General features: G+C 52.8%; 1 protein-coding gene across 1 annotated transcript; it reads left to right on the top strand.

The window, feature by feature from the left end:
* Nucleotides 1–151: 151 nt before the first annotated feature.
* Nucleotides 152–18889, top strand: RNASET2 (ribonuclease T2). The gene is made up of 10 exons (XM_086318716.1): nt 152–218; nt 410–575; nt 3128–3188; nt 4400–4455; nt 5923–5980; nt 7439–7509; nt 13646–13759; nt 15206–15254; nt 16560–16634; nt 17221–18889. Exons 2-10 carry the CDS (start codon nt 499–501, stop codon nt 17401–17403), a joined length of 744 nt encoding a protein of 247 aa, XP_086174842.1. The 5' UTR covers nt 152–218; nt 410–498; the 3' UTR covers nt 17404–18889.
* Nucleotides 18890–19590: the final 701 nt, after the last annotated feature.

Raw genomic sequence — 19590 nt, 5'->3', positions numbered from 1 at the left:
TGTCCCGGGCGGGGGCGTGTCCCGGGCGGGGGCGTGTCCCGGGCGGGGGCGTGTCCCGGGCGGGGGCGTGTCCCGGGCGGGGGCGTGTCCCGGGCGGGGGCGTGGCGTTGGGGCATCTGGGCGGAAATGCGCGGGTAGAGGCTCAGGCCTCGGGATTCGCCGGGCAGCGAGGGTCGGCGAGTTCGCTGACCGGCCGTCGTGTGCGCCTGGCGGACCTGGTGAGGCGGCAGGGCCCCAGGGTTCCGGGTGGTTGGTGGGCGGGGTGCGAGTCCACTGTGTTGCGGGGATCTGGGCTCCCAGGCTTCCGGGCCTCCGCAGGGGGCTCGGCGGTGTGCTGGGGTTAGCCACGCTGCTCGCCGGCCGCTGGCCCGGCGCACGGTCAGCTTAGCGACGTCTGTTCCTTTTTCAGGGAAGCGCAGGGCCTGGCGCCGGACGCGGCCTCGCGCCCTCGGGAGACTGAGCCTTGGCGACCCCGCAGGGTCCTCCCCGGTGCGGCGGATGACTTCCCCGGCCTTCCTGGGCGCCTTGTGCCTGGCGCTGAGCTGTTTGGGCGGCGCGCATGGGTTCTGGAGGAGGTGAGCCGCCGAAGGGGCGCGGGGCGCGGGTCTGCAGGGGAACGGGGGATAGGCGGGGTGGGGGAACACGGGTGCCCGAGCTTCGGGGTGGCTCCGGGGCGGCGCGCGCGGGCTCTGGAGGACGTGAGCTGCTGGCGGGGCGAGGGGCGCCCGAACTTGCGAGCGGCTCTAGGGACGGCGCGCGCGCGCATTCCGACCAGGGTCAGTGCGATTCTGGTAAAGTCGTGGTTCCTCTTTCCTGGTTTCTTTCTCTCGCCCTCCCTCCCCTCCCCCTCGTTCCCTCTTTCCATTCTTTCCTATGCAACTGACGAATTAGGGGTAAACGGGGGCTCTGGGAGAGGATTCACATTATACTTCTGTAGAGGAGACAGAGATCTGAGTACCAGATTTGAATTTTCTTCTATTTTATTTGGGTAATGATCTTGTTAATAGAAGGAGTTCATACTTCACTTGTAGGCGTGGGAAAAGTTCAGTTTTCCTTTTTAATGAACCATCGTTGTTGTTTTATCATTTACTTTAAAAGGTAACATTAATTTTCAGTTTTCCAAGAAAGTGTTATTTTCTGAAAACGGGCTGCATTAAATAACTAAGCATTGCCCTCAAGTTAAGAGCGGTTCACCAGAGAGGTAGTGTGGTGTGCGGATTGAGTGTGAACTGCTAGCTCAGATCCAGATGTGTGATCCAGAGCTGTCCACCAAGGTCGTTCAACCCGAAGTCCCCAGAGTGATGGCACCTGCCTCCTAGCGCCAATGCCAGGAGGCATCAGTTAAAGTACCGACTGTGCTCCGAGCCACACCTGGCCTACAGCGATCAATGCAGCAGGCCCCCTCCATAGGGATCTGCAAGTTGCGGACTTCCGAAGATGCAAACGTGTTCACATATCCAGTTAGGTAACTTAGTCCACGTGTCTGGCGTACTTGTCATGCACAACTGAGATACTTGGTGAGCAAGGCAGGGGTTCGAGACCACGAGGGTGACTCAGAGCCTGAGGGCCTCGCGGCTCAGCGGGGTTTTCCCAGGCCCTCTGCCTCTGCTTGGGAGGCCTTTCTCTCTACAGGGCAGTCAGCATCTCCCGATTGGAGAGGATCTCTCTCTCACACTCACAGCACTCTTTAGCCGGGGTGGTATGTGGTAACTGTATTACAGACATTGTTGAGTCTTGAGTTTTATTGTAAACTCCATGCTGTTGGTCTAGTTTTCCTGGTCTCTGCCTACTCTTCCAGCCTCGGTTTCCCCCTTTGTGAAATAAGGTTTTCATACCTAGGGGAAAAAAGCATTTCTAACGCTTCTCCCATCACTAATGCTCATGCATGAGCATGAGTGAGCTCACGAGTACTAATGCTTATGCTCTTGTACTGAGCATTTGCTTATTAGTTCAGTCTGAGAAAAGTTTTCAAATATTGTGAATTCTCTGCTTTTTAAACAGTACTCAATTATTTACAAAACGGTTATGTAAGAACTTATTTCTGTTTGGCTTTTGCTTCTTCTAAAATTTCATCTATCCTAATAAAATAAAATTTCATCTATCCTAATAAAATTTCATCTATCCTGAATGACATGCCTGCTTGAGTTATATGCCCTGTTGCTACTGATGTTTTCCATCTGGAAAGTGAGTATTTCCACAAGCCAGCCTTTCTGCCCCCATCTCTGTGTGTGCCAAGCCTTGCCAGCCTGGTGGAAGAGCTTCTGCTGAGGGATGTGTGAATGCTACTCCACAGCCCCTTATGGAACGTCTTAGGGTCAGATGGGTTTCATGGGGACATTGGAAGAAGTCCTTAGGCTCCCAAGTCACGCATCCTGCAGAGAACAAGATCCCAGTGGCTGGGGTGGTGCCAAGCCCTGTGCAGCTCTGGGTGCTGTTCTGTGGCCCAGTGAGCTATAGGAACCATTGTATTTCCAGGCTTGTGGGTGTCACACGTGCTGCTAAGGGCTCATTGGTCTGTGTCTGCACTGCCTGAGCCTCTGAGGAGAAAGGGGCTTTCTGACCAGTCCTTCACTGCAGAGTCTTCCCGGTTGCCTGGTCCAGAATCCTGAGCCCCTCCCCGCCTGCCAGGCTTCCCAGGTGGCGCGGTGGTGAACAGTCTTCCAGCCAGTGTGGGAGGTACAAGAGACGTGGGTTCGATCCCTGGGTCAGGAGGATCCCCTGGAGAAGGAAATGGCAACCCACTCCAGTCATGTCCAGTTGGACATGACTGACAGGCACCCCACCGGATAGGCCTGTTACCACTTGTTCCCGGGCCATGCCGTCTGCGTTTTCTCAGTCACCATGGTCATTGTCTCCCTCACTGGCTGGTGCGCTGCAAGAGAGTAAGGACTCGGCCCCCCAGTCCTCTCAGCGACCCCCTCCCCGCCGCACCTGGGAACCCGGCTGCCCCCTCCTGCCCTCAGCAGTGCCTAGGGACATGGACCCCTCCCTGCAGCAGCAGCAGTGGCAGCAGCAAAAGCAGCAGTGCCTGGCCGGCAGCAGGCACCCTGTGTTTATTGAGTGATCGATGGATGGATTAATTTCCCTGTAACTCAAGTTACAGAGTGAACCCCTTGTCTTTTTGCAGTGATGACCTCGAGTGGAGCAAACTAATCATGGTTCACCACTGGCCTGCGACCGTGTGCCAGGTGAGTTCTGCGGGGACCCGTGACGCCCACGGAGAGGAGGTCCCGTGCAGGCTGCTCCCCAGCGCCTCTCACTGACCGAGCCCCCGGCCCGCCCGCCCCTCGAGGCCGAGCCCTCCCAAGCTGAGACCGAGCCTCCAGGAGGCCCTGCGTGAGGGGCCAGGGGCCCTGCCTCGAGAGCCAGGTGGGCGTCACAGATGCCAGAGCAGGTCTGTCCTCTGCTCAGGGGCCCTCGGGCTCATGCCCCCTTGCAAAGCTGCCCCTTGACTCCAGTTTCCCCCACCGAAGGATCATCCAATACACTGGGTGAAGAGCTGGGGTAGGGAAGCCCCCGTGGGCGCTCGGCTTTGCCCTCCACTGCCTCGCGCTGCGGGAAAGCCTGCCTGCTTTGGATTGTGTTTCCTTGGGGATGGGAGCAGGGCATGTGGTCATCCTGCCCTCTGCCCCCTAGTCTGAGCCTTCTGACGTCAGACATTGCCGTCACCTAAACCAGGCCGCCCTTATTTCCAGACCAGCCATACAGAGGAGCGCCTCCCACGTCAGAAGGGGTCTAAGCAGGAGGGCTTGCGGGTGAGCCAGCTCCTCACCACACCCAACTCGTACTGTTCCCTCGCTTGTCCACTGCAGGCACTGGGCCCAAGTTCTGACACCACCGCCTGATAGTCGAGGTGTATTTCTTAGTGGTTATTTATTTCGGAAAAGATCCATTTTTGCGAAATAATTTGGAGGTTCCTGTAAAGTGTTACACTGAAGATTTTTAACTCCATGATAATTATTTTACTCTCATCTTGCGTTTTTGTTGGCTCCAGATTCTCAGTACTTATTATTGCACTATTGCATTTTAACCTGGTACCTGAACAGGTCTGAATACGACTGGGTGCCATGTCAGCCTCTGGTTCTCATTTTTTGATTGCATGACAAGAAAATTATTCACGGGTAACTATGAGTGCATCCATCAGATAGACTTAATTTTCAGGCACATAAAGAAAAAAAAAATAGCTGTTAAATTCTGTTTTCCAAAGTTTTGGTTCACCTTTTTCAAATAAAACATCCAGCCCCCGCCCCATGTGGTACCGTCATGAACGTTGTTTATCGTAAATTACCACAGAATTTATTTTGTGTTAGGATTTCATTGATGTTTGTTGAAAGAAAAGAAGGTTGCTGAGTGTATTTAATAAACAAGAAACCACTTGTCTCCTGTCTGGTCTTCATAGGAAGTTGCGAGGCATTGCAAAGACCCTCCGAATTACTGGACGATACACGGATTATGGCAAGTACTTCCTGCATTTAAAACTTCAGCAGCCGCAGAAGCTGGCAACCTGGGGTTCTGGCTTCACTCTGTCCAGACGTGTATTCTGGTGATTTCTGTTAGGAGTTTACTGAGCAGGCCAGAAGCTGGTTGAGAAACATCTTTAGCCTTTCTAACATGACCTGCCTTCTGTTGCCCTTGAATTCTGTTTTGGTAGAATGATAACAGTCTGGTTTAAATATGCATTTAAGGGTTCTGGGTACATTTTTGATCACTGAGTTTTAATTTTCTCATTCTTCTTTTGGAACCAATAAGTAAATGCATAAAAATAAATGTATGTACGTTATTCATATGTGATCTGTATCTACAGTATACATACTCCACAGACACCGGATTTTTCCTGCCGGTTTTGCTTGCAGTTCGTTTCCTTTGGTTTTTGTGGTGTGCGCATGTATTCATGACGTTAAACTGTGTGCGTTTGTTTGTCCAGAGGGAGCGACCGGGTCTCCCCCTCCCTTGAGAGGCGGGCAGTCCTGGCTCCTGCTGGCCCCAGTGTCCCTCAGGGACAGGGTCAGGGGCATGCTGGTCAAACAGGGTCCTGAGGACCGGGCCTCATCCCACCTCTGGTTTCTGTGACTTCACTGGTGCCCTCGGCCGCTGCCCAGCTGGAGGGGCGGCACCCAGCTCTGGGGAGCGGGGCTGGTTTCGGGGCTGGGCAGGCCTGTCCACCCTGGAGAAAGCACGTGTGGTCCCTCGCGATCTAAGCCGCACGTGGGGACGGAGCGTGGACCCGTCCAGAACTGGACGCGTGAGGACAGAATCAGGCTCAAGTGGAGGGACACATGCTCCGTGCTAGAACATTCCCGCAGCCCACCTTGAGTCGTCACCAGGCCCGTCCTGAGCACGACACGCACCTTGTATCAATGGTCCTCATCGCCTTTAAAGAGGTGGGACCTCTTGCTGTTCTCAAGTTATGCTTGTTGAATGGAGGTTTGCAAGTAACTCAAAAAGTGTTGGTTGCTCAGTCATGTCCAACTCTTTGCAACCCTATGGACTGTAGCCCGCCAGGCTCCTCTGTTCATGGGACTCTCCAGGCAAGAATACTGGAGTGGGTTGCCATGGCCTTCTCCAGGGTATCTTCCCAATCCAGGGGTTGAACCTGGGTCTCCTGCATTGCAGACAGACTCTGATCACAGAACCACCAGAGAAGTGCCAGAACCTGGCCAAGTATCTCCACCGACCCAGCTCTGGCTCGCCCCCTACTGGGCTGTCTATTTGCTTCCTGAGCTGGAAAGCCTGTTTGCACTGTGCCTGAAGTTTCGGACAACTTACCGCTTTGAAGGGAACTTTAGTATTGCCCGCTTGTGCCCAAGCGTGACTCACCCCCTTTCATTCTCTCCAGATCACAACTCGAGTGTTTTCTCATGCCATTTGGAACCAGCCCGACCAAGACTAATTTCTCTTTATTTTTTCAACTCTAATTTCAAGGCCCGATAAAAGTGAAGCATGTAACCGATCCTGGCCCTTTAATCCACATGAGATCAAGGTACTAACTTTAATAATGTTCCCACCGCAGAGTCTCCCAAAAGATTAGCTGCTCCTCTAGGTGTGTCCTCAAAGCTGTGTCTGAAGTGTGTTCACCACGTTCATGGGTATCTAAAGCAGCCCCACGGATTAAGGACGATCTGTGTTTCAGTAAGTCCTCTGCCCTGGGCCTGATGGACTGCAGCGATGTGTGAGGGGCAGCAGGGGTGAGCAGGCCGGCCCTGGCTCTAGCCCATGGCCCATAGTTCCTAGTCTGAGACCCCTGCCTGCTGGGCATGAGCTCAGGCACGTGTACCGCCCTGGCTTGCAGGAGTGCCGTGGCCCCCAGGGTGTCCTTTCTGGCTGTGGATGGGTTTCTCAGTGGGGCCAGTGAGCAAGGAAGACAGGATGGGTCTTTCCAGGACAAAGACTTGTATTGCAGAGTAACTCTGGGCGCTGAGGTTACGAGAGCTGGTAGCGGCCACACACACACACGTGCGTGTGCACACACACACACACACACGTGAGCACAGCTTTCCACGGGGTGCTGACAACCCCTCGTGTGTGATGGCCAACTGTCAGAGACTTGTGACTTCGTACCCGGACTTACTGGGCAGGGTCTGCGAGTTCCTGAGACCTCTCTGAAAATGTGGGGCAGACTTGGGATTTGCCTGAATTATGGGCCCTTCCCAGGACTGCACGGCCCCCAGAAACATAAGGTAATCGCATCCAAACCAGTCACAGGTTCTCGTGCCAGCCGTGCATCGGGCACTGTGCTGGGGGCCGGGGCAGAACCAGGTGTGATCTCCAGCCCACCCTGCCTGCAGCCGGGAGCCAGGACAGACGTCCCCTCTGGGTGCCTGGAGGGGAGGGTAGTCAGAGCTGAGGACGGTAGGCCTGGGCCTGGCTCTCCTGAGGAGGTAGTGGTGAGCTGGGATCCAGCTTAACCGGAGACAGGAGAGGCAGCAGCGTGGGCACAGGCTCCGGGGTAGGACGGAGCTTTGGAGCAGCTGGGAGGAAGCCAGTGTGGCTGGGGGTGAGCCGTGGGCCCGGGCAGTGTTCCCCAGAGTCCTGTGTGCTGGTTAAGGCTTGTGTGTCTGAGTAAGGCGCAGACGTAGTCGTTGGAAACATTCAAGCTGGAGAGAGAAGGAAGCCAGTGTCACGGCTTGATACTTTTGTGGTTTTTTAATGCTGACTAGTACTCCACTGTGTGGGTGGACGTGATTTGTCTAGCCGTTCACCCGTCAGAGCTTTTATTTTCACAAAGGCCTTCACGATTCCCCAGACTTCACCTTTTACGTGTGTCTTAAGAAACACGTCATGCAAAGTAAACTGAGTCGTTTTACTCACCTGAGCGCTATTAACTCACAGAGCTCAGTTTCGTTTCGTTTTTTAACGTGTTCGTTTATCAGATCTGCCTTCTAGGTTTGAGTTGTCAAGCCTAACGTGGATTTATTATCATTGCTGTCTTTACGTGCAGGACCTTTTGCCAGACATGAAGATGTACTGGCCCGATCTGCTCCATCCGTCCAACTGCAGCCTCCAGTTCTGGTGAGTCTGAGTTCCCAGACCCGTCTCGGGCCCCAGAGCCCAGGTGTGAGGTGGGACCACGGGAGCGGGGGTGATGGAGAGCCTGGCTCCTGAGGCTGTGGAGCTGGAGCGGCCTCGCCTGTGCCGCACCCTCTTGGAGCAGTCCTCCAGTGGATAAAAAATGAGGGCGAGGGGAAGTGACTTTGTAAACTTGCTTTTTAATCCATTATATCTTTCACTTTGTGTGCGTCCTAAGTCACTTCGATTGTGTCTGACTCTTTGTGACTCTATGGACTGTAGCCTGCCAGGCTCCTCTGTCCATGGGATTCTCCCGGCAAGAATACTGGAGTGGTTGCCATGCCCTCCTGCAGGTGTTCTTCTGGACCCAGAGATTAAACCTGGGTCTCCTGCATTGGCGGGTGGATTCTTTACCACTGATGCCACCTGGGAAGCCCTCCCTCACTGCAGGATGGCAATTTATAATTCATCTCACAGTGAATCAGGTTTTGGCCAAAGTGATTCACTTAACTTGGAAGTATATTTGTGTAGACTCTTCAGTCACTGAGTTCAGTTCAGTGGCTCAGTTGTGTCCGACTCTTTGCCATCCCATGAACTGCTGCACGCCGGGCCTCCCTGTCCATCACCAACTCCCAGAATTCACTCAAACTCATATCCATCCAGTCGGTGATGCCATCCAGCCATTTCATCCTCTGTCGTCCCCTTCTCCTCCTGCCCCCAATCCCTCCCAGCATCAGGGTCTTTTCCAATGAGTTAACTCTTTGCATGAGGTGGCCAAAGTACTGGAGTTTCAGCTTTAGCATCAGTCCTTCCAATGAACACCCAGGACTGATCTCCTTTAGGATGGACAGGTTGGACCTCCTTGCAGTCCAAATGACTCTCAAGAGTCTTCTGGAGGAGTTAAATTTTGGAGAAAAGCTTTTTGAAACAAAGCAGAGTGACAATGACATTTATCCTCCTGGTTCGTGGGTGTTCGGTTTGCGAGTTCACTCGAGGGCGTGTGGCTGGGAGGTGGTTCGCTCACGGCTCTGGGTCCGGACGCTGTAAAGGTTTGGGAGACAAACAGTCCACGTCTTCAGTGCTGGCTCTGAGCAACCTGAGGTCTGGAACGTGGTTTCAGAACAGACTGTGGCCTACATGAGTTGAAATAGTGAAAAACAATTAAAAAAACTTCTAGCACTTCATGGTATACTTAAAAATAAAAACTCTCTGGTGACTAAACAGAAGAGATTTCAGTACTTAGAATATTCCAGATAGAATCAGTCAGGTTTTTGCCAAAGCTTAAAAATATACCACTAAACACACACAAAGCATCTCCCCAGGTGGCACAGTGGTAAAGAACCCGCCTGCCAATGCAGGAACAAAAAGAGACCCAGGTGTGATCCCTGGGTCAGGAAGATCCCCTGGAGGAGGGCATGGCAACCCACTCCAGTATTCTTGCCTGGAGAATCCCATGGACAGAGGAGCCTGGCGGGCTCCAGTCCATGGGGTTGCAAAGAGTTGGACACGAAATGAGCGACTGTACACACACACACACATAACACAAAGATGGCCTTCGGTGGGTGAGTCCTTCAGCGTCTGATGAGATGATGTGGCAGAACACGCACTTGGCTTTGTATCTAATAAGGGCAAAATGATTCACCTTTCAGCTTGGGTGTTTAAATGACGCACTTAGAAACTCGTTCTAAATGACTAAGGTAGCGTTCGTGCCTTTGGATGTGGAGATGGTGCTCATGTGGCCGGGCGCTTATCGGCTCGCTGGTTATTACCAGCTCCCTGGTTACTACCGGCTCCCTGGTTATTGCCCGTGGGTGGCTGTTACCCAGGTCGCCCTGCTATCTTGGATCAAATGTCCACAGAGGTGTCCTGGCCTCTCCTGTCCTTAAGGAAGAGGCTTATTTCAGAAAACTCTTCTCTTTAATCTCAAATGGGAATTGCATATGCAAAGGAGAGGGTCCTGGTATTGGTTGGTGCTCAAGATAGTTCCCTAAGATTAAATCTGTTAACAAAACCAGCCATCCTGAAAAATACTGTGCACATGACCATCTGCAAAATAGGGGTGTTATCGGTTTCTGATTCTTGTAAGAAAAAGGAGGACTTCCCAGGAGGTTAAGTGGTAAAGAATCGGCCTGCTAATGCGCGAGATGTGGGTTTGACCCCTGGGTTGGGAATATCCCCTGGAGGAGGAAATGGCTACCCATTCCAGTATTCTTGCCCTGGAGAATCCCATGAACAGAGGAGCCTGGTGGGCTCCCGTCCATGGGGTTGCAAAGAGCTGGACACAGCTGAGCATCTAAACGACAAGAAAGAGAATGAGAGTTTGGTCATCTCTAACATCTGTTGAGTTAACTTGCTCCAGGAACAACAGTGGACATTTCTTGACTATTACATGCCAGGAGCTGCTTGGGCGTGTGTGACTGCTTCCGCCCCTGACTTCTCCAGCTCCTTCTGTGGGAGATTCTAGAATGACTGTCCCTGTTGTGCAGAAACTGAGGCCCCCATAATTCAGTTCACGTTCAGCTAGTTGAAAAGAGTCTCCTTTTTCTACTTCGTAGAATTTAGAAAGTTAAGAAATAATTCCGTGTGGGTGCTATTGTAGATGAAGAAAGTTGATTATTCATCTGTTTTTAATCTCTCCTTATGGTTTTCTCGCGGCTCAGCTCATAAAGAATCTGCCTGCAATGCAGGAGACCCTGGTTTGATTCCTGGGTCAGGAAGATCTGCTAGAGAAGGGATACCCGCTTTAGTATTCTGTCCTGGAGAATTCCATGGATTGTACAGTCCATGGGGTCGTAAAGAGTCAGACACGACTGAGCGACTTTCACTTTCACATTTCCCTCTCATGGTTTTCCTGGGTCCGGGAGACTGGTGACTCACAGCCGTTGCCCTCACTCAGGACCACTCCCTGGCGATGCCACCGAAGAATCAGTGCACATTTAGGCTGTGCTTCCATGAGACTGCGTGTGGGTACCTTCTGAGAGCTTGCATGACTGTCGTTATTAAATCTTCGTGAATTAATCATTGATAAAGCCAATGCCCGTGTGGTTTTTCCATGTTAACCATGGTTAGCTTCTGAGTTGACAAATTGTCAATCATTCTAAATCAATCCATCCATGTTTGGCAGTTGACTGGTTGGCAGCGCGGGGCATCGGAAGGGCCCTGAGCGTGGGTTGAGGCAGGCCAGGGTCGCCTGGCTGGGCAGCTGTGAAGCTGGGCTGCTCACTGGCCCCTGTGAGCCTCGGTGTCCCCACTGGTAAACCAGCAGTTGTGTTTTCACTTTGCAGCATTGTGAGACTCAAGTGAAGGATGCGAAAACATTTTGTAAAACTTCATTGCATGTATGTGTGCTCAGTCGTGTCTGACTCTTTTTCAGCCCCATGGCCTGTAACCTGCCTATCCTCCCTCCGTGGAATTCTCCAGGCAAGAATACTAGAGTGGGTTGCCATTCCCTTCTCCAGGGGATCTTCCCGACCCAGGGATCAAATCCACGTCTCCTGTACTGGGAGGCGGATTCTTCACCACCAAGCCACCTGGTTTCAGTTCAGTTCAGTCGCTCAGTCGTGTCCGACTCTTTGTGACCCCATGAATCGCAGCACACCAGGCCTCCCTGTCCATCACCAACTCCCAGAGTTCACTCAAACTCACGTCTGTCGAGTCACTGATGCCATCCAGCATCTCATCCTCTGTCTTCCTCCTGCCCCCAATCCCTCCCAGCATTAGGGTCTTTTCCAGTGAGTCATCTCTTCCCATCAGGTGGCCAAAGTATTGGAGCTTCAGCTTCAGCATCAGTCCTTCTAATGAACACCCAGGACTGATCTCCTTTAGGATGGACTGGTTGGATCTCCTTGCAGTCCACAGGACTCTCAAGAGTCTTCTCCAACCCCACAGTTCAAAAGTATCAGTTCTTCAGCTCTCAGCTTTCTTCACCATCTAACTCTCACATCCCTACATGACCACTGGAAAAGCCATAGCCTTGACTAGACAGAACTTTGTTGGCAAAGTAATATCTCTGCTTTTCAATATGCTATCTAGGTTGGTCATAACTTTACTTCCAAAGAGTAAGCGTCTTTTAATTTTATGGCTGGAATCACCATCTGCAGTGATTTTGGAGCCCAGAAAAATAAAATCTGACACTATTTCCACTGTTTCCCCATCTATTTCCCATGAAGTGCTGGGACCAGATGCCATGATCTTCGTTTTCTGAATGTTGAGCTTTAAGCCAACTTTTTCACTCTCCTCTTTCACTTTCATCAAGAGGCTTTTTAGTTCCTCTTCACTTTCTGCCATAAGGGTGGTGTCATCTGCATATCTGAGGTTATTGATATTTCTCCCGGAAATCTTGATTCCAGCTTGTGCTTCTTCCAGCCCATCATTTCTCATGATGTACTCTGCATATAAGTTAAATAAGCAGGGTGACAATATACAGCCTTGACGTACTCCTTTTCCTATTTGGAACCAGTCTGTTGTTCCATGTCCAGTTTTAACTGTTGCTTCCTGACCTGCATATAGATTTCTCAAGAGGCAGGTCAGGTGGTCTGGTATTCCCATCTCTTTCAGAATTTTCCACAGTTTATTGTGATCCACACAGTCAAAGGCTTTGGCATAGTCAATAAAGCAGAAATAGATGTTTGTCTGGAACTCTCTTGGTTTTTCGATGATCCAGCAGATGTTGGCAATTTGATACCTGGTTCCTCTGCCTTTTCTAAAACCAGCTTGAATATCTGGAAGTTCACGGTTCACGTACTGCTGAAGCCTGGCTTGGAGAATTTTGAGCATTACTAGCGTGTGAGATGAGTGCAATTGTGCAGTAGTTTGAGCATTCTTTGGCAGTGCCTTTCTTTGGGATTGGAATGAAAACTGACCTTTTCCAGTCTTGTGGCCACTGCTGAGTTTTCCAAATTTGCTGGCATATTGAGTGCAGCACTTTCACAGCATCATCTTTCAGGACTTGAAATAGCTCAACTGGAATTCCATCACCTCCACTAGCTTTATTCGTAGTGATGCTTTCTACGGCCCACTTGACTTCACGTTCCAGGATGTCTGGCTCTAGGTGAGTGATCACATCATCATGATTATCTGAGTCGTGAAGCTCTTTTTTATACAGTTCTTCTGTGTATTCTTGCCACCTCTTCTGAATATCTTCTGCTTCTGTTAGGTCCATACCATTTCTGTCCTTTACCGAGCCCATCTTTGCATGAAATGTTCCCTTGGTATCTCTAATTTTCTTGAAGAGATCTCTAGTCTTTCCCATTCTATTGTTTTCCTCTATTTCTTTGCATTGATCACTGAGGAAGGCTTTCTTATCCCTCCTTGCTATTCTTTGGAACTCTGCATTCAGATGCTTATATCTTTCCTTTTCTCCTTTGCTTTTCGCGTCTCTTCTTTTCACAGCCACCTGGTTTAATCTTCAATAAAACGCGAGCAATTGTTATCAGTAGTGGTGTTTTTCTTCCATACAAATCGCTGCTTGTTTGCGGGCATTTGGCTGGGCTTCTGCTTCCGTGCAGTCGTCTCTGTAGATGACGTGTATGCTGCAATGAGCATGGGGAACTGGCTCAGGCCGTCCTGGTGATGAGTGAGCCTGCGTTTTCTCGCCAGTGGCTGAGGCATGGCCGTCCAGCCGCGCCCGTCACATCCCCTGCTGTCCAGCCAGGGCTCCCCGGAAGGACACCCAGAGCCGTGTCATCCTGTGAGGCCTGAACTACAGCATTCGCTTCTTTCTCAGTTTGGTTTGCTGTTAGTCTCAAAAGTGAGTTGGAGCTTCCTGGTGGAGGAAGGCCTGAAGAAAACTGACAAGGGCTGGCGGTGCTCGATTGGGTCCGGCGGGGCCTGGGGCCCATGCTGAGAGGAGGACGTCTGTCCTTCCCGCTTTGTGAAAACGACAGTCTGCCTCCTGCCCGGATGCCCTGCACGAGCAGCCGTGCAGGTGGTTTATTGAGAGGTGGTGGTATTACCTTTTAAAGTGAAAAGTGAAGTCGCTCAGTTGTGTCCGACTCTTTGCCATGCCATGGACTATAGCCCACCACGCTCCTCCGTCCATGGGGTTTTCCAGGCAAGAGTACTGGAGTGGGGTGCCATTTCCTTCTCCAACATTACCTTTTAACCAGTTTTGTTTTTTTTTTTTAACACACCCTTACAGGAGCCATGAGTGGAAAAAGCACGGGACCTGTGCTGCTCAGCTGGATGCCCTCAATTCCCAGAGGAAGTACTTTGGCAAGAGTCTGGATCTGTATAAGGCACTGGCCCTGACCAGGTGGGAGACCCAGGCCTGTAGCCTCGCCTCCTGCACCCCACTCTCCCAAGTCACCGCACACCCACACCCTAGGCCTGGGGATGAACGCGGCTGCGAGTTGCCCGGCGCAGCATCCCTGACTTGGGTACCACGGTCCCGGGAACCGGGCAGGGGAGTCATGCTGAGAAACACACACCTCCTCCCACGAGCCTTTCCAGACCCCTGGGGGCCTGACTGCATGGAGTGGACTCAGAGACTCAAAGGGCTCATCACGCAGGTCCTGGGAGAAGTCGCCTGCACGGGAGACCCCTGGGCACCCCCCTCCAGGGAGGAAGGCACCCCCCGTTCACCAGCACAGACCTCACGGTCCTGGCTCACAAGCAGTGTGAGTCCAGCCGACTCTGCAGCCCAGGTTTTATTGAATCCAGCAGTAAGAGGAGAATATGTGGTTATACTGAAATTTTTAAGGTCAAATATTTGAATAATTCGTCCCTTCAGCCAACAACTACTTACTTACTAAGGACCTCCTGGTTACCCTTCCTGAATCTGCATGGCTTTCCATACACACGCCCAAGTGCAGAGTTGCTGAATTCTGGGACCCCTGGAGCATCAGCCAGGCCCACAGGGGTGGACAGGCTGAGTCCTGTCCTCCCTGGGGTGCATTCCCTGGGGCCTGCCGAGGAAGGGCACTCCTGCCCACCAAGTGTCTGATGGAGACTACGTAGAACTGCTGTAGAGAAGTCATATAGTCTCCCAGCTTCTCCAAGGAAAATACAAAATCTCAGTGCTCACAAAATTAGGCGTCAAAACATGTCCTTTCTATTTGGCCCTGTGTTATAAACCACTGGGCTTCCCAGGCGGCACGGGGAGGGGACCCGCCTGCCAGTGCAGGAGACATGAGACGCAGGTTTAGTCCCTGGGTTGGGAAGATCCCCTGGAGGAGGGCATGGCAAGCCACTCCAGTGTTCTTGCCTGGAGAATGTCATGGACAGAGGAGCCTGGAGGGCTACACTCCATGGGGTCACAAAGAGCAGGTTAAAACCACGTGCTTTAGAAAGTGATTCAAGGCGTTGAAAGTATTTTAAAGACTGATTTAATTTGGGGTTGTTAGGATAAGCCTAGGATCCAGAATCAGCTGCTAGCTGTCCTTGAGGACAGGCGTGGCAGGTAGGTGGTTATGTGGTGCCTACTCCAGTTGGCGGCAGCCACCAGGACTGGTGCTGAGAGGTTCCGGTGCTGGAAGGGGGCCCAGATGAGGCCTCATGTGCCCACGGCGAGGGGAGGTCGGGCGGCCTGGGTTTCACCCATGTTCGCTGTGTCAGCAGACTTATGGCCCCAGGTAGTGAAACTGCACACTTCCCTTTAACAGGGTCTTCATTTTTATTATGAAATGTGATAGCAACAAGAAAGGAAATCAGACCTTCATTATACAGCTTTTTTTTTTTTTTTTTTTGCTTTAAAATTTAGCATGCTCCAGAAATTGGGGATAGAACCATCTACCGACCACTACTACCAGGTAAGTCTTGCTTCTGGCTTCTTATCAAACGCGTGTCCGCTAACTGGGGACGCCCGGCCTCGACCGGCTGTCACGTCAGCCGTGAGCTATACTCTGGTTTCAAAGAACCCAAACCAGCCCCTCCCACTTGACTATTACGTTTCTAAATAGATTTCATTTAAATTTTGTCTTCCTGTATATTTTGTGTAAACTCAAGGCTACTGAAGCATGATTTTGGAGCAGGTTTGTGGTTTCCTAGTGAGGAGTGTGTTCCAGGCTCTTAAGAGACTGGTATTAATAGGATGTGCAGTTGGACAGCACAGTTCTATGAACCTGAAGAAGAAAATGAAGATTTGTTTTTATGATGTAATTGTGCTTTGTTTCATGATAAAAGTGTAGAAATTGGAACCTGGCAGAGCCTGTTGGCAGGTGGCCTGTACAGAAGGGCTCACCCTGGTGTGAGTGCAGTTGTGGGCGGACAGCCTGGCCCCCAGGCAGCGGTCACCACCCGCCTGGGCCTGAAGCCTCTGCTCTTGGGCCCTTAACAGCGTGAGTCAGCTGACCCCCTCTGGAGACAGGTTTTGTATTTGTTCCATATATGAATGTTAAAACACCCGAAAGTCACTGTCCTCAGCGATTCTGAGTTCTGGTGCCTCGGCAGGTCCCAAACCCTCAGTCTGGTGACCTGGTGTGACTAAGTCAAGCACTTGGGTCTCCCTCTGTGGATCCGCCGTTTTCCTCCGTCCATGGAGAGTAGGGGCGGGTGGGGCAGTGCCCTTCCGGAGGGACTGCAAGCTGCCCTCCCCACCCAGGAGGCAGGGCATTTGTAGGACTCACATTTAAGTGCATAAGCGGGATTTTCTTGCCCAGAACGTGACGTTCAGAGAACAGACTTCAATTCCAAGCCAGAGCAACAGCCACAGTGCGTGTTTTCTGAGCTCCTTCTCTGTGCTGGAGGCACAAGGCGGGGCATCAGCACAGGCAGGGCCTGGCCTCCCGTCTCCTGGCAGGAGAGTTTCTGCTTTTGTACCCGGCATGCAAGCCCTGGATCAGGGCCGAGAGGAGAAGGGAGACCCGCGCAGCGCCACTTGTGTGGACTCCAGTCTGGAGGGGGACTTGTGGGGCCGCTCCGTCTCCTTCAGGGCCCGGGGTGGTTCATCCCCAGCGTCTCCGAGCTGTGTCCGTGAGCCGGGGCGCTCTGGGGAGCACACCGCTGCCGGGTGTCTGCATGCACACGCGTGTACACCAGTGTCACTTCTGACCGTGACAGAACTGTTTGTTTCCTCTGTTGACGTTCCATTTCTAATGCAGTTTATCCGATTTCAGGTGTCGGACATCAGAGACGCGCTTGTCACCATGTACAAAGTCGTGCCCAAAGTCCAGTGTTTTCTGCTAGAGAAGGTCAGATATGCTGTGCTCTGTCATCCCTTCTGTCTCTACCAAGACCACCCGTGCAGCCTTCTGAGAGCTTGTGCTCGCCGTGGAGTTCCCAGGGGCAGCGTTGTGTGTGTGTTGGGGGGCGAGGGGAGAGGGTGCGTGCAGGTGTACAAATGCGTATGTCCACGTGTGTGTGTGTGTGTGCTTTGAAATAAGAGGCTGTTGTTTGACACCGTGCTGGGCGGGCTGCTGTTCTGGCAGCTTCTCCCTAGCAGGGGGGCTCCTGTTCCGGAAGGCGGTGAGGCAGGGACAGGGCCCGTGGGCGTATCGTGCGGTGTCCACGTCGTTAGTCCCATCAGCTGTTGTTTTCCGTCGCACTTCCAGATGAGTCGTCCTTTCCTCTATCAGCTGTTGAAGTCTTAAATTCATTTACCGATAGGGTGCCGTTTACCTGTTTATCGATTGTGATGCAGACACGGTGTGTGTGGGTGTGACTGCACGCACCTTTGTCCAAGTGTACATTTCAGGCTGGCTCAGGGGCGGGGCTGGAGGGGACCACCTCCAGAATGCCCCGACTTGCATTCTGAAGCGTCTTCGCTCTTCCCTTCAGGGCCAGGAGGTGCAGCTCCTCGGGCAGGTGGAGCTGTGCTTCTCCAAGGACCTGCAGCTGCGGAACTGCTCGCATGCTGCGGAGCCGGCGGCCCGTAGGCAGGAAGCCTGGCCGAACCTGGGCCTGCATGTCTGCAATGACGGCCTGGTCCTATACCCTCCGCTCAACGAGACCAAACTCTGATGCTGCGGTTTGTAAATCTGCACTTTGAAAAGCAAGAGAAACTGACAGACCACTGCTTTTTAAAAAGCAGCTCTCCACCGCCTTCACCTGGGCCTCTTCTGTTCGTCCTGCTGTGCACCTCGTGTCTGGGAGTTGTCTTGTGGTCCCTGTAAGGGTGGGGTGAGCAGGGGGTGCACCGGAAGGGAGGGGGTATCCCCACCTCTTGGCTGCCTAGTGGTTGGAGTGAAGCTCTGGTTTCCTTTTTCTCTCCTTTGGCAATCTCTGCGACCTCCTTGGAAAATAAGGCAGGCCCGCTTGGAGCCTGGGCCGATGGTGCAGACTCAGGAGAACTCATCCCTGTGTCTCTCAGCTCTGAGGACACGCTGGGGGCTGTCAGGACCAGCCCTCAAGCAGGCGCCCAGGCTGCAAATAGATGTGGGGGTTGGTGCTGGAGGGAGTCTCTGCCTCGGGCCTCAGGGCTGTTGGCTCCTGTTCTGCGGTCACCTGCCAGTGTCTCCCCTGGGGGGCTGGTGTGGATGGCCCAGTGTCCCCTGAGGGCCCTGGTGCTGGCAGGCAAGATGTTCTGTGTGTGTGTGGGTGGAGGGGGGAATCTGGGTGTGTGCCGAGTGCCAGCCCACACCCCCACGGCATAGGTCCCCCTCCCTGCAGACTGGAAGCCCCGCAGGGCAGTCAGTCCAGCAGCTCCCCCTTCCTCCCTGGGAAGGCGGCATCGGTCCTCAGGCACTGGGACTGAGGAGGCCCCCGGGGGCGGGTCCGTGTCCCCGAGGTGCTGCCTGGAGGCAGGGTCCCTCTCGCCGATGAAGCGTGTCCAGGCTCAGGCGGCTCTGAAGACAGACGTGCCCAGCGATGGGCGAAGCTTCGTCCAGAGGGAGCCGAGCGGCGCGTCAGAAATCCAGTCAGATTTTGGCCCGTCTCTTTCCCTAAGGGAGGGAGAGACACCCTGCTCTCCACGTCCAGGCTGGGGCCACACGCGGCCTCTGCCGGGCTCCCCTGCGCCCCAGGCTCACACGCGCCACGGTCTGCCCACCTCTAGCTCCTGAGTTTCCCTGTTGCCCGGCAGCTGAGGGCGTCTGCTTCTCCCTCTGCTCATTTGCATCTGGCTCCTCAGCAAAGGCGAAGGAGGAAACATGACAGAGGCTTCATCTGTGCCCAGGCCGGCCGACGCCTCCTCCTCCGGGCCTCACTGGAGCGAGCCTCTGTCCCCTGGAGAGACGTTCAAAAGGCGGTTGTTGTTTCTTCTGACTCATTTTGCAAATGCATGGCTCAAGGCTAGGGTTTCTACTTCATTATTTCCAGATGAGCTGGTAAATTTAAATAAAGCTTCATATTTGAATTGAATTTATTATAAAATAATAATATTCTCAGCTTTGGAGAATCAAAAAAAGCAGTGGTCTGCTGATACTCCTCAGACACTAGTCTTTCTAAAATCTGCCTGCGTGCTTTTTAAATAGGCTATAATTTTTTAAATAAAATGCATTTATTATTATTCAGTCTGAGCATTTCTTGAGGGTAGGCTGAAACTTGAGCAGGATGGTGTAACAGTGAAGGGCAGCTGAAGAGTGAAATGAAGCAAAATGTCAGCGGTCCTAAGATTTAGGATGTGGACCGAATGGGATAAAATCAGGAGCAGGCTTAGCAATTCCTAACAGGATCATCGTCCAGTCAGTGCTCGTGGCTTTTTATTAACATTTCTGTGTGGCCTCAGCGCAGAATCAGCGGTGATGACAGGGCTGATTACCTGAGTCCAGTCGGTAAGTACCAGGCGCCGGGCTGCGGGTGACCAGAGAAGACTGGAAGGTCTCTGTCGAGAGCCCGAACCCCAGAGGAGCCAGGGCCTTCTGGGCAGGCATCACTGAATACGATTTTGAACGAGGACCTGAAGGAAATGAGGCTGCAATCCATGGAGGAAGCACCTTCCTGGTGATGGAAGCAGCCAGAGCAGAGGCCCAGGGCAGCAGCAGGCCTGTGTGAGAACAGCCGGAAGGCGGGTGTGCGAGGCCCACGGGCGCTGAGCAGCGCCCTCGAGGTTCACCTCCACCTGTAAAGGCACCTGTGCTGCTGGAGTCCCCGAGCATCCGCCGGGGCGTTAGCTCCAGACCAGTGTTCCCTAGCCATCGTGTGAATGAATGATCAGACTGATGAGGGAAGAGACGCGTGTGTGTCCTAGGCCTCTGTGGGGCATGTCAG

The sequence above is a fragment of the Bos grunniens genome, chromosome 9, assembly GCF_055505025.1.
Source record: "Bos grunniens cultivar Pamir isolate PY7600 chromosome 9, Bosgru_T2T1.0, whole genome shotgun sequence".
Taxonomy (NCBI): domain Eukaryota; kingdom Metazoa; phylum Chordata; class Mammalia; order Artiodactyla; family Bovidae; genus Bos; species Bos grunniens.
The sequence above is the reverse complement of the archived record's forward strand: the minus strand, read 5'-3'. Positions and strand labels throughout refer to the sequence as shown.